The 14,487-nt window shown below is 40.9% G+C and overlaps 1 protein-coding gene across 2 annotated transcripts in view; it reads left to right on the top strand.

The window, feature by feature from the left end:
- Positions 1-14,487, top strand: part of CD96 (CD96 molecule) — a 41,894-nt gene that overhangs the window by 10,897 nt on the left and 16,510 nt on the right. For both annotated transcript variants that reach the window (XM_027820054.3, XM_027820055.3), the window contains exons 3-8: positions 2,795-2,907; positions 4,519-4,741; positions 8,524-8,579; positions 11,549-11,639; positions 11,984-12,166; positions 13,726-13,779. In XM_027820054.3, coding sequence (XP_027675855.2) covers positions 2,795-2,907; positions 4,519-4,741; positions 8,524-8,579; positions 11,549-11,639; positions 11,984-12,166; positions 13,726-13,779 — 720 coding nt within the window. The remainder of the gene's footprint in view (positions 1-2,794; positions 2,908-4,518; positions 4,742-8,523; positions 8,580-11,548; positions 11,640-11,983; positions 12,167-13,725; positions 13,780-14,487) is intronic.

Here is a 14,487-nt window from a genome sequence, read left to right as displayed (position 1 = left end):
ACAATGTGTATGAAAATCAAGGTGGGCCATTTCCAGCACAAATCCAGGTTTTCTCACCCCCCCCCCTTTTCCAAAAAACACACACACACAAACTCACTCTCCTGCTGATAATAGCTTATCCAAAGTGACCACTCTCCCTACAATGTGCATGATAATCAAGGTGGGCCATTTCCAGCACAAATCCAGGTTTTCTCAGTCAAGTGCTAATAAACAATGGTCACATAAGCACCACCCTATACCGGAAACCTACTGACCGCTATTCCTACCTACATGCCTCCAGCTTTCACCCTGACCACACCACACGATCCATCGTCTACAGCCAAGCTCTAAGATACAACCGCATTTGCTCCAACCCCTCAGACAGAGACAAACACCTACAAGATCTCTATCAAGCATTCTTACAACTACAATACCCACCTGCGGAAGTGAAGAAACAGATTGATAGAGCCAGAAGAGTTCCCAGAAGTCACCTACTACAGGACAGGCCTAACAAAGAAAATAACAGAACGCCACTAGCCGTCACCTTCAGCCCCCAACTGAAACCCCTCCAACGCATTATCAAGGATCTACAACCTATCCTGAAGGATGACCCAACACTCTCACAAATCTTGGGAGACAGGCCAGTCCTTGCCTACAGACAGCGCCCCAACCTGAAGCAAATACTCACCAACAACCACATACCACACAACAGAACCACTAACTCCGGAACCTATCCTTGCAACAAAGCCCGTTGCCAACTGTGCCCACATATCTATTCAGGGGACACCATCCCAGGGCCTAATAACATCAGCCACACTATCAGAGGCTCGTTCACCTGCACATCCACCAATGTGATATATGCCATCATGTGCCAGCAATGCCCCTCTGCCATGTACATTGGTCAAACTGGACAGTCTCTACGTAAAAGAATAAATGGACACAAATCAGATGTCAAGAATTATAACATTCATAAACCAGTCGGAGAACACTTCAATCTCTCTGGTCACGCAATCACAGACATGAAGGTCGCTATCTTACAACAAAAAAACTTCAAATCCAGACTCCAGCGAGAAACTGCTGAATTGGAATTCATTTGCAAATTGGATACTATTAATTTAGGCTTAAATAGAGACTGGGAGTGGCTAAGTCATTATGCAAGGTAGCCTATTTCCCCTTGTTTTTTCCTACCTCCCCCCCCCTCAGACGTTCTGGTTAAACTTGGATTTATGCTGGAAATGGCCCACCTTGATTATCATGCACATTGTAGGGAGAGTGGTCACTTTGGACAAGCTATTACCAGCAGGAGAGTGAGTTTGTGTGTGTGTGTTTTTTGGAAAAGGGGGGTGGGGGTAAGAAAACCTGGATTTGTGCTGGAAATGGCCCACCTTGATTTTCATACACATTGTAAGGAGAGTGGTCACTTTGGATAAGCTATTACCAGCAGGAGAGTGAGTTTGTGTGTGTGGTTTTTGGAGGGGGGTGGGGAGGGGTGAGAAAACCTGGATTTGTGCTGGAAATGGCCCACCTTGATTATCATACACATTGTAAAGAGAGTGGTCACTTTGGATGGGCTATTACCAGCAGGAGAGTGAGTTTGTGGGGGGTAGGGGGCGGAGGGTGAGAAAACCTGGATTTGTGCTGGAAATGGCCCAACTTGATGATCACTTTAGATAAGCTATTACCAGCAGGAGAGGGGGTGGGAGGAGGTATTGTTTCATGGTCTCTGTGTATATAATGTCTTCTGCAGTTTCCACAGTATGCATCCGATGAAGTGAGCTGTAGCTCACGAAAGCTCATGCTCAAATAAATTGGTTAGTCTCTAAGGTGCCACAAGTACTCCTTTTCTTTTAGTGTATAGTTTGTATTCTGTGTGGTAATTGAAATCAATATATTTGAAAATGTAGAAAACATCCAAAAAAACCTTAAATAAATGGTGTTCTATTATTCTTTAACAGTGCGATTAATCACAATTACATTTTTTAATTGCTTGACAGCCCTAGTTATTACTATTTCAAGCATACTGCTGTTATGGGAGAGGGAATGTGCGCTCAGACTGTTGCATCCATATCTAAATTTTGTTGTGTGATTACTAAACAAAACTTTCCTGGGCAAAGATGTTATTGGAAGGAAAATAACCCAGCATGATTGTTTTAAAAAAGGAGACTCAATAGTAGAAAAAGGTTGGGGTTTTAGGAGTTCTGTGCTCCATTTCCAGCTGTGCCACTGTCTGTGTGACCTGGATCAACTCGCTTAATGCCTCTGTCTCTTTCCTCATCAGTAAAACAGGGAGTATACTTCACTCACATGAGATGGTGCAAAGCTTAGTCAATGTTTGTAAAGCTCCTTGAGCATCTCAGATGAAAAGTACCAAAGATGGGAAAATTAGTGTTAAGGTTTATTCCAGTAGAAGAAATTGGAAATTTCAGACTCTTATGTGTCTCAGAAGGAAGGGAACAAACTCATTTCCCCCCCCCTCCTTTCCAAGTTTCCCTTCTGAGAGTAAATCTTGATTCTACAACTAGCGGAATTTCTTTTGCAAGTACTCCATTACAATATTCCTGCTAAACTCAATGGAACTTTCAGGTATAGGGTTGCTTGCAGAATTGGGACCGTGGTTTTCAGTTAGCAAATAAGTCTTTAAAAGATTATTGTGCTTTGGAAGTATTTTAACTGATTTTTCTTTTAAAATAGTGCCTATTCTATGGAATCAATAGCATAGGAACAGCAGAGCAATGCATGTTTTGTTTTAGAGCACACCACATATTGTTCTAATCATTTTCTTTGTTCTTCTTGCTTTTTGCTACAATTGTAAAAGATGAGAAGCACTATGGGGTGGTGGAAGTGCTATTAAACGAAACACTGGAAATTCCATGCCTTGAGAACATGACTTCTGTAAATTTGTCCAAGTATCCTTTGAAATGGCTAATGGTAAGTATAACTACTCTCCATTATTGGTTAAAAAGTAAGGAAAAAACATAGCAAATAGAAATGTTATACTTTGCACAGGGGACTGCAAACAGTTAAAGTAAAGGTTTGTTAGACAAATGGTATAGGTAATTTCAGTACCTGAGAAAACAGACTGTGACAACAGGGAGGAAAAGCTAGAAATGCAGTGTCTCCACAGTTGACAAGCGGCATACATACCACCGGAAACAGTGTGTTTGAAAACAAAGAAAAAACATGGCTATGGTGGTTTAATTTTTCACAAAATAAATGAAACCAAAAAGAGTGTTGGAAAGGGTAGTGAAATTGGTAAATTGAATGACCAAATTAAAAACAAAACCAAAAAACCCTCTGCATCATTTTTTTTAAAAGTTGTTAAATTCTTAATTTGTTTGAGCACTACCAAATGTTCAACGTCATTCAGGGTTATCTGAACTGCTCCTGGTTGTTTGATAAGTAATGTGTCTGGTGATTTCAGAAATAGAATGTGAGACTACATATGGGTATTTTTGCTTGCTGCTAACTTTCAATTTAAAAATGGGGAGAACAAAACTACTCTCAAACAGAGTTGCTTAGACATGTGAAACCACATACAAAACAAATTTAGAAGCTCTTGGCTTTGAGCTGAACAAGTTATTTTTTGCATTGCAGTTACTTTTCTGTATTTTTTCCAACTTTGTCTTGTAATTACTTTCAGTAGTTCAGAGATGAAGATGAGCAAACTATGTCCTTAGCATTGCTCATTAATTTCTGTACCTTGTTTGCTCTTTTTGAGGTTTATATCTGTTGGCACCTGTTACTCTTGAAAAGCTCTAATTGATAGTGTCTTTGTTAATCTGACCTTCAAATATAAGCATAACTTTTATTTTCTCTAGTGGCTCTGTCCCCTTTGGCTATCAGTTTGGATCTCCTCTTCTTTGTACTACATTTATCCTAAACTTAGAAATTTTGTAGGACAAGTCTGCATATTGTGCTAATTTATATTTGGTGATGTTAATTCAAACTATGAATTGGAAAAAAAGAGCAAAAGTTCTGCATTTCAGAATGTGCAAATATATGGCACATGTTGAGATTGTATGTGTACAAACGCACATTGAAAGGGAATCAATCTTAACTCTAGGCATTGCTACTAGCTCTGGCACACAGGAGTCAAAAAAAGATGATGAAGTTCAGCTTTTCAGTTAGTTGGATGCAACTAGAAATTTAAAAAAAATCAAAAGATTAAGAGAAGTCTCTAATTTTTCTCTAGTCTTAAATGTGCTAAAGTTGCCTAACACTGTGTGGAAGGGTAGCTATAGGTGGGAAGGACACAGTATGGTTCCTGTCTAAGCCTCAGGACTACAATTCAGGAGACTTGATCATAAGCTCGCCAACCAGCTACTCTGTGTCTATTTCCTCCATTTGTAAAATGGAGATCATGACCTTTTCTGTGATGTGCCCGGAGATCCAGGAATTGAAAAGGCTATATGAAAAGTGCTAAGCTTGATTGATTGATTGATCCCTGAGGCTTTGACTCAAAGGTGAGAAGGAAATGGTTGTGATGGAGGGAGGGAGGAGTTTGTGACTGGAAGAAATATCTGTCTGTGTTTTAAACAGGGGGAATATGGACGTGAAGAAACAACTCTTATCAAAGAGTTCTACCACCAGGATGTGAATAAGACTGATAGCCTATTGTGTAAGGAAAGAATTCAGCTAGGTCCAGACAATGCACTAAAGATTTCCCCAATCAAAATGGTTGACGATGGCAAGGTGTTCTCTTGTCGTGTGATGTACCATCCTGAAAGAATCCTGACGAACATCACCAAAGTGAAAGTATTTGGTAAGCAGTTTATGATGACTCTTCCTTTTTCGCATTATGAATACTTCTGATTCATGCTACGCAGACTGCCATTTTGTTCTTGTGAATTACTTCAGAGAATAAACCCACATTTCTTAACAAACACTTAAGGCCAAATTTCCAGTATCTGGTGCCAGCACCTGCAACACTGAGGAAAGCATCTGTGGAAAGTACCTTACTGGGTATACAAATAGACAGTCAACATGCAAACAGGTGTGTAAGTAGCTCATCTGTATGTGCAAGTTTGGTAACAGTTGGGCATTCATGCACTTTCACAGTCAAGCTCATTGTGCCCTTGTTACTGAGATCATATAAAAGTGTAGCCCTTATTGGCTTGTGATCAGGTCAATTATATATCACGGCTAAGATTTTAGTAAGTAACTAGTGATTTTGGGTGCGTCATTTTTTTTTATGCCTCACCTTAAACACATTAAAAGGGCCTGATTCTCAGAAAATTACTGATCCACCCTCTGAAAATCGGAACCCTTTGAGTTGTCACAGACTGGGCACCCACAAAATGAGGCATCCCATATAACTATTTTATCAAATCTTGCTCTGTTCTGTTTCAAATAGTGTAGGAAAGCTGCTTGGAAACTGCTGAAATACAAGTGGACAGCATTGTTTGCTGTGTCAAAGACATGGGGAGTTGTGAGAGTGATTAATCTGCTTATAGTCCACTGAGTCTTGGAAGGTACAACTCCAGGGTTGCTAAAATGAATGAGCATCGAGTGGAGGGGCTGTCCACATATCCATTATATAACCACCTGCTCTCAGGAGTCTCCAACACATCTCACACTGGGCTGATGCCCAGAATGCAAAGATTCAGCAGGAAGCAATATTTTTTGAAAAAGGAAACTCTTTGGGGCTGTCACACGCTGAGGTGAGACACAAAAATAGAAGTTGATGGTCTGAGATTTCCTCTTGCGCTTGTGTGAGTCAGAAATGACTTTTAAATTTGAAAAGGGACGTTTGACAAATAATTAGTGTAACCTGGATAGACCCTTGAGCACTGAAAAGTATTGAAACCACTGCAATTAGAATAGCCCCTTGTTCTGCGTATGATAAGTTAGACATTAATATCCTTTGCTTGCTGTTCATGTAAACTTGTGTCGGGGTGGCTGTGCACAGAGACACGTACACCAGCATGTTAGCAGGAAATGGGAGGGGGCAGAAGCAGAGCAGACTTCAGCACAAACTAGACAAACCAAAACCTTTTGCTGTGCAATGCTATGCTCTTTGAGGGCCCTGTGGTAGCCTCAGCCCAATCCCTAGCAATTGGACTGCCTTATATAGCTTCTGTCTTGGGCACTCTTCCCCTCCTGGTCCCCAGTCAGCAGAAAGGTTGGAGGGGGATTCAGAAGATGACTTGAGGTCTCTCAAATCTTAGTCACACATGTCCGGAAGGAAAACAGAGTGCAGGTCACAGGGACTGCAGCTTGCTTCTCTTTCCCCTGGTATTTTATCAGGTGAAATGACTAGTGTTCACTCTCCTTTCTCCTCCACTATGGTGCATGTGTATGTCTATATTTTTAATACCCATGTGCCGTGTCAGTATATGTGCTGTATACAATACTATGGGACGCACTCTGTCCAGCAGTGGTGCAGAAGGAGTAGAGACTGAATACAATTATTGTTGAGACTACCCCGGTGTCAAAGAGTTCTTAATAGGCATCATTCATCCTAGTATAGGAGCTGGGGAGGGGTAAGCAGGGGGAGTGCCCATAGCACACCGATTCAGCAGTCCCCAGACCTCATATGGTCACTTGGGGATGACAACTAGCCATCTCAGGTTGCATCAGACCCTCCGCTATGGATACTGCACTGGAGCTGGACAGAGAATGAGGGAGCTGTAGCTTTCTCCCTAACAGCCCTCCCTATCTCACTGCTGTGTCCGTTTTAACTTGGCATAGTAGAGACTGTGACCCTGTGTGTAAGAGTCAGTGATAGCAATTAAGTGTTATATTGGGTCTATGTTACAGTTCAAGTAAGATATGATATAAAAGCAAAGTCAGGGACCTGATGGATTTTTCTAGCCCCCTGTAAAAAGTCAATAAGCAATTATGAGGCGGGGGTTAATAGAAGACTTCTGGAACTATGTGCTTAGTGAACATGCCTTTTCTCAAACTGAGTGCGCTGAGTTAAGTTAGTGAGAACTGTTATTTTTCAAGTCTCAACTTGCCAATGATTGACAAGTCCAACCGCAGAAATCACTGTGCTAGATACTGAATTCCTCCTGATCCCGAAACATCTGTAAAGATCCTAGAAAGCTAAATGGATGCCAAACAATTAATAGAAGCTTAGAAGTTAGATGGAAAAGACCTTAGATCTTCCAATTCCTTTTTCCGTAGATGCAGGATTGAATAGTTGTGCACCAAACATATCATGAAATGGAGAAAATAGCATGGCCAGAAACCAACATGGACTTGGGGAAAAAATTGTCCAGCTGTGATTTAAAATAAATACATACAAGAGGAGTGCGCAAAAATGGCTAAGATATAATAAATTCTGGCTTAATCTTCATCCAATATTCAACATTTCTGAGGTTTGAAAAAGTGTGGCTGTTTTCTTCCCAGCCCATTGTTTTTCATTCTGCTGTGCTGCCTAGTTAAAGCTAGGGTAAGAAGCAGAATATCTGAAAGCACCAGCTTTCCAGTACAGTATCTGTAGACAATAGCGAGAACCCCTCCAAAAAACCCAACAAACCACAAATAACACCCGCAACATGTCACATACAACACAAGCAAACACCCAAACCCCTGAAACTAAAACCTGAGCCAGTCCAAGTAAAACAAGTCAGCAAAACTGAACACACATGCCAAAGATTCCAAAAGCAATAAGATGTGACGAAAGAAAGCCACAGTTATGGATGAATTGATCTGAACAGAACAGCTTTGCATTACTCTGATGTGACAGACAGATGTGGGCAGAATTCCTCAGTGAAGTAATGCCGTGGTGATATAGAGGTGACCTGGGCAAACATTTTGTGATAGAGAGCAAAGGCAACACAGCTGAAATCTGGAAAGCTGTAGGCAGGAAATAGGAAGAACCGAAATTCTCAGAAGAAACCCTTGGTTACCTGAGATTTCTAGTCCAGTTTTGCAGCCGAAAGAGGGCTAGAGAGTAAGGGAAGGTTGAGATAAGCATTTAATTTTGGGGGGTTTAGTCCAAATCTTTTGAGGTTCATTGTTCACTAGCCACAATCTGTCTGAAGGGTTGGTAACTAAACTAATAAGTCCTTAGACATTATTAGTGACCTGAACGTTCACTGGTGCCAGAATGCACCTTTTATTTTTGAATGATAGTTCAGCAATTTGTTTTAAGAAGAAAAAAAAAATTCATTTAGACAGGCTTAAAAATATATGCAAGCTCATGTTAGTATAGTCACCTGTACTCAAATGAAACACATTGACGGCAAGAAAATACTCCTAGTCTTCCTCCTCCTGTGGCTATGACCATCATCATTCTGTATATAAGATGTTATGAACTAATTTCTTGGGTACATATGTCTCAGATACTAGGATAATTAAAAACAGTAAGATACAATACAGATCTTAGGATATACTAGAAGTAGCAATTACAAGTGTCAGCCTCTTCCCCTCTTCTTCAGTATTTAGTGTGTACTAACCACACATGTCATTATAAAAAGGCATATGTTGATTTTGGTATCAATTTTAGGAAAGACAATACTAAGACTCTTGTAAGAAGCTAAATTACTTTGGTGATTGCTGTCAGTTTTGTTAACATGTATTTTATTTGCTTTTCAGCCAAACCGGAAATCTCCATTGCCCTCCAAAATAGTTCCAATGGGAGCATAGAGGAGGTGAGTGATTTTAAAATTGACAGAATGCTCAGGGACCTCAGGAAGTCACATCAGTGATTTAAGTTCAGTATTCATGTTCGTTCATCTGAGCTATTCATGAACCAGCTTATTGGTTTGGAGCTGTGTGCTTAAACTAGACATCAAGCACAACTATTGCCTGCTACTGATTGTAAAAGATCCCAGAACATTTTTGCAGGAGTAAGTATGTTGATGCTTGACTGCACCTTCATACGCATCAAGGAGGGAGTTGTTGAGGATGATCCAAGGGGGTATTACTAGCAGTTTTGGTGATAAGAAACTGAACAAAGGAAAATTGAGACTGTTTATCAGGAAAAATGTTTTTATAGAGAGCTCTATTCGGCTGTGGAACAGCCTCACAGGGGAACTGGTGGAAGCTCCCCAAATTACTTGAATAATTAGCTACTAATGGTTGATTAAAACTGATTGTTGGTCGGGTAAGTTTGCTGTTTACTGTTGGGAACAATTGTGCGTGGCCTTTGGGGGCGTAGGATAAGGGGAGATGAGCATGAACAAAATCGGAGATAACCAAACCGGTAAGCTTGTGAAAAATAGACAAAATGCAAAACCAAATCCTTTGCTAGGGGGCCTCTTGGGCCAAAGAAGAATTTCAGCAAGCCTGCCTGATGAAATTGTCACTAGATTGATTGAGATGAGGCTGCTGTTTTTCCCCAGCTACGAGATTTTAAGCCAAACCGTAGGTCCTTGCAACAGCTATCTTCCAATTATAGAAAACTCATAACTCAATTATTGTGTTAGCCAATCACATTTCCTTCTGTTACCTGACAGTGGAAGGAGGCAGGGAGATTGTCTTCCCGCATGGATAGATTCCTGGAAAGCCAGTTGATTGTATGAACTGCAGGCACGAGCTTGCTGGGAGTAATACTGCCTAAAGACATGAAATAGCATTTTTGCCATGTCACTGAGCACAGCTAGGCAAAAGTGGCTGTGGAATCAGTATATTTTAAAAGGAGCTGTAAAGCTGGAATTCCACTTTGCACTCAAGTTGTTTCCAGTTATGTAACAGTCCCCCTGGGGCTTTTTTACCAGCCAGTGCAACTTGAAACAGCCCTTTAGCTGCTCTAACTTCTCTTGGGCTCCGACCAGCCCTGGCTACCCCCAAGATTAAGGTGGAGGTGTCCTTGTAGAGGTGACACAATACCACCTTTGCACAATCTATATTTGAAAAGTGCATCCTGTGTCTCAAATTGCCACACTCGTTGCCTAATGGCAGCCCTGTTGAGTTTCTAAGGCACACCTCTCATTTCTCCATCTATCACTACCCTCTGCCAACAGTAATGTAGTTTGGGCACATGGCTTACATTATCAGCAGAGGGACTCAAAGCAGAGGAAATACACTCAGAATTATGGATGTTCAGAATCTGTACCCAAATCTTACAGCTCAGATCATATTTAGTATAAAATGGATCAGTCGCCTGATGACCAGCTGGTGACAGCATTGTCATGAAATCTGTCCGCATAGTTTTTGACCAGCCAAATTTAGCCTTTTGATCAGTAAACACCTGAAATAAGTTCTGTAATCTGAAGTCTGTTTTTTCTATGAAAGGCTATCAGCAGACAAAAGCGACATAAACCACATCCATCCTGCTTTCAGATTAGCCACATATCAGACACAGAGCATAGAACTGTCATAATTTCCCCCATGACCTATTTCAGTGCTGACTTTTCAATACCACAGTCTCATTTGCACTATTCTGCTTATGTTCAAGAGATTTTAACTCTTCTTCTCCTCATCCAAATATTGAACACCTTCCCTCTCTGTTTTAGCCCCCCAAAAGGAATAAAATCCAGTCTGGACAGCAAATTGGGACTTGCCATTAAGAAGCACTGATAAATGAGATTATAGTAAAGGAAGGACAAAGGGCTGTGGGGAGAACAGAAGGAAAAAAATCAATTACAGCATGATTTCAGAGATGACTTATGACAAGAAAAATATGTCAATCTCCATCCTTAATGTGTGGTTTGTAACCATTGTGATGCATTTGGAGTCAACTTACATGCTTTGCTTTCTTCAGAAGGGATGGACGTGTAGTGTGTGACTACCCCATAATAAAACAAACTTCTTACTTTTAAAGTGAAAGAAAGCTGAGCTTCCTTTAGCACTTCAAAATGTTAAAACAAAATTAATCTAGTGCAACACACAGGCAGCGTTGGCATGGTGAGGCTCCGCATGCTCACTGTCCATTGATATGTCTATGCCCCAATGTGGAGGCACCCCCTCTAGAGAGAGGTTAGTCCAATCTTCAGGTCTACCCAGGCTTTGCCTTTTGTTGGCTGCCACAAAACCCAGTTAGGGGTAAATGTGTCATATGCTTGGGAGTAAGTATGCTCTGTCCTTTGTTATTCCACGTAGGGTGCAACACATAGGCTTATGCGTGTCTCTGTAATCTTTGGCATCCGTGTGCCCAGTTCTATGGTAGCTAGTTCTATGTACTTGGCACATCCTTTGCCAGGAAGACTTTCTGAGGACCTGTCACAATATCTGAAATAAAGGAGGCTGTGTCCTAAACTTCCCTGAGAATCCAGACTATTACAAATGATGTGTTTTTTTTTTTAAATATGGATGTCTATCTATCTGCTAGGAACAGTACTGAGAACACCATCTCATCTCTCTCAAGCCACTAACAGAATTGGATAATGAATTTCAATCCTCCCAGCTTTCACTCAAAGATCTATATTGAGGATGAAATGCTTATACATTCCATTTAGCAGTCCTTTGAGCTTGATAAATCTTACCTTTTAGTGTAGAAATAGAATGAACTAGATAAGAAACATCGTCATCCTAAAAGAGAAGTAAATGGTTCTTACTAAATGGGAATGGCCAATATGTTAGTACAATTTTTTTATTATTATTTTTGTAATGAATATTAACGCAAATCATGTCAGAAATGTTTTAACTAGTAACTTGACTTATTCCTACTATCCTATAGGCTAGTCTTACCTGTACTGTAAGGAAGGCATTTCCCATGCCGAACCTCACCTGGTATGCAGATGGAGAGATTCTTAAAGACCAATTTGGAGGTAATAAATGTTAATCAGAAATAATATTCTTATAAGCCAAAAGAAAAGCAATTGGTGCTGCAATTGGGTGGAGGGTTGTGGGTACCCATTTCAGTGCAGAAGGAACATCCTTACGGTCAGTGAAGAACAGCTGACCAGCAGTGATGGCTCCCATACCGCAATTCCATTCATGGAGGTGATAACTTGGAACAATCGTGTTTATCGGATTAAACCTTTGTACCAGATCTGAGTTAAGAAACCTTAAGCTGTATGAGTGTGTTTTTCAGAGCTAGCATTTCACACAGCTCTGATTTATCGGACAGGGCATAAAAGAAGGACTAATGGCTTTTCCATCTTACTTTTAGGAATATCTCTTGAAGCTGAAAATCTAAAAGATGGTGAAGGTTTCTATGAATTGAGATCAATACTGAAGATACAAAGTACAAACCAGTCAGCCATTAATCAGACTTTCTGGTGTACGTGTAGTTTTCCCTTCCTGGGGAATAAAACATGCAATATTTCATCTGGAGAAATAGTAATTTCTTCTGGTAAGTCATCTTTAATTATGACACATCTGAAATCTAAAATATTCAGAACACAGAACGCATTGAGCTTTCTGTAATTTAAAGTAACAAAAACAAAATACCAGGCTCTGGGAAATAGAAGATTGTATGTATAGAAATTACATGAGCATGTGTCAGGCAATACTGCGTGCACAGTTTCAAGGTAAGACCTTAACTGTGCTAAGGATCTGTCAAATATAAACTACAACAGCTTAAAAAAAAAGTTGGCTTCCGCACATGTGGAAGGGAACTCATTCCATTTACTGTTACACCACTGCCTGCTACAGTCTTCAGCTAAGTATACACTGGCTTAGCTACAAGGCACCAGTATGTTATTATTAACAAGCATTTTTCAATATGCACTCCTGGGGAAAGGCATGCATTTGCGCAGTGAAGCTGTCTGGAAAGTCAAACTTCTCAGAGTTAAGGCCAGATTATTATGGGCAGTGAGAGTAAGGGATGAAAAAGGCTCTGAAGACAGTCAAACCAATGGGTAGGATGCATGGAGCCCTCTCTGCATTCCGTTAACACCACCTGGGTACCTTGTATTCCACTATTGTGGGAGTTGAATGGGAAATTGCCCTGCATTAAGTAGTTGAAAGCCTTCATGGACATGGGGTCATAGCAGCCTAGAGAGTAACTGCATTCCTGGGCATGCTGTAATGCAGGGGTTCTCAAACTGGGGGTCAGGTTATTTTGGGGGGGGTCGCGCGCTGTCGGCCTCCACCCCAAGCCCTGCTTTGCCTCCAGCATTTATAATAGTGTTAAATGTATAAAAAAGTGTTTTTAATTTATAAGGGGGGGAGGTCACACTCAGTGGCTTGCTATGTGAAAGGGGTCACCAGTACAAAAGTTTGAGAACCACTGCTGTAATGGCTGTGGGTCATCTCTTTTCCCACTCCATAATTAAGGAAGGGGTAGCAGGCAACTGGCACTCAGATGCATGTGCACTCTTTCTCTGCCAACCACGTTCCTCCCTAGTGCACAGACTTTGTATTTGTCACTGCAATGGGAACATGATTCATTCCTTAGTGACCATTCCTACTGTGTATGTCCAGTCTTAACTTTAAAATGTTAATGACTTTGCTGCTTTGCAGCCAGAGTTGGTCACATTTGGTTATGGGTGTGCTTCCCAGTGAAGAATGTTTACATGTCAATCTTCAAATCTCAGCCATTTTGAATGGTTTCTGAAGAGGAAATAAGCGTGTAGAGGGATTGTCATATGTATATCTTAAAAGTAGTCTTCTTTTAGCAAACACCAAATATTGATAACGTCAGCCCCGCAATGAATTTGTATCGACAATCAATCAAATCAAGGATTTCCAAACTTGACTATAGGATTTACTAATACCAACATAATGCTCCTCTATGCAAAAACTTAGGAGTTTTTTAAAAAGGAAAAGTCATAGTGGTACTGAGATCGCTGCAATGTGTAGAGGTGCTTTCACCTTGTGGCACAACACAAGTGAATTATTTTTAAGATCTTATTATAAACACAAGTTTATTGTCTTCTTTAAGAACTGATTTTATTTGCCTATTCCCAGGCCCTGTATATAACAAAGTGCCATTTCCAGCTTTTACAACCACAGCTACAACAGGTAAGATAAATTATTCTTCACTACATTTAATGTCATGTTGTTTGTTTTCCAACTGGTGCGCCCGTATACGTGCACAAGTTTCTAATGCTCTGTTTTCCTGCTGGAACAGTGGGCACCCAAACTTGCCATAGCATTTCTGAATGGACTGAACAGCATAGTTAGAATACTCTGCTTTTGTGCAATTATCAGAAGTTCAGAAAATAACAAAAGACTTAATTGTGGTGTGTAACAGGGTGCTGGCCAGGAGGTCCTGAGCCAGGCCCCCGTTAGCCCAGCTCCAATTAAGAAGTATTAATTGGGGCTGGCTGAGTATGCTATGCCTAATTGCTAGAAGAGAAGCACCTGTGGGCCTCATTAGCCAGGGGGCTATATAAAGCTGGCAGGAAGGAAGTGAAGGGGGGGGAAGAGAAAGGAAAGGGAGGAGCCAAAGGCTGTGCATCCCTGCTGGCTGGAGAAGCTAGCTGTCCCCCAGGTTGCTGGTTTGGAGCAGACTGTAAATAGAAGGTGGTGGGAGATGACACTGAAAATAAAAAGCACTGGTGATTGCACTCAGAAGGGGTCTCTGGCTGATTTGCTGCGAGAGCAAGCGAAGGCCTCGTTACATGGTGCTACCATCATAGTTACACCATTTTGAGCTGTGATCTATCATAGCTAATTCTCACAAGCTAAGCAGAAGGGAGCCTAGTCACTCTTTGAATGGGAGGTCTT

Source organism: Chelonia mydas, chromosome 1 (genome assembly GCF_015237465.2).
Source record: "Chelonia mydas isolate rCheMyd1 chromosome 1, rCheMyd1.pri.v2, whole genome shotgun sequence".
Taxonomy (NCBI): domain Eukaryota; kingdom Metazoa; phylum Chordata; order Testudines; family Cheloniidae; genus Chelonia; species Chelonia mydas.
The sequence above is the reverse complement of the archived record's forward strand: the minus strand, read 5'-3'. Positions and strand labels throughout refer to the sequence as shown.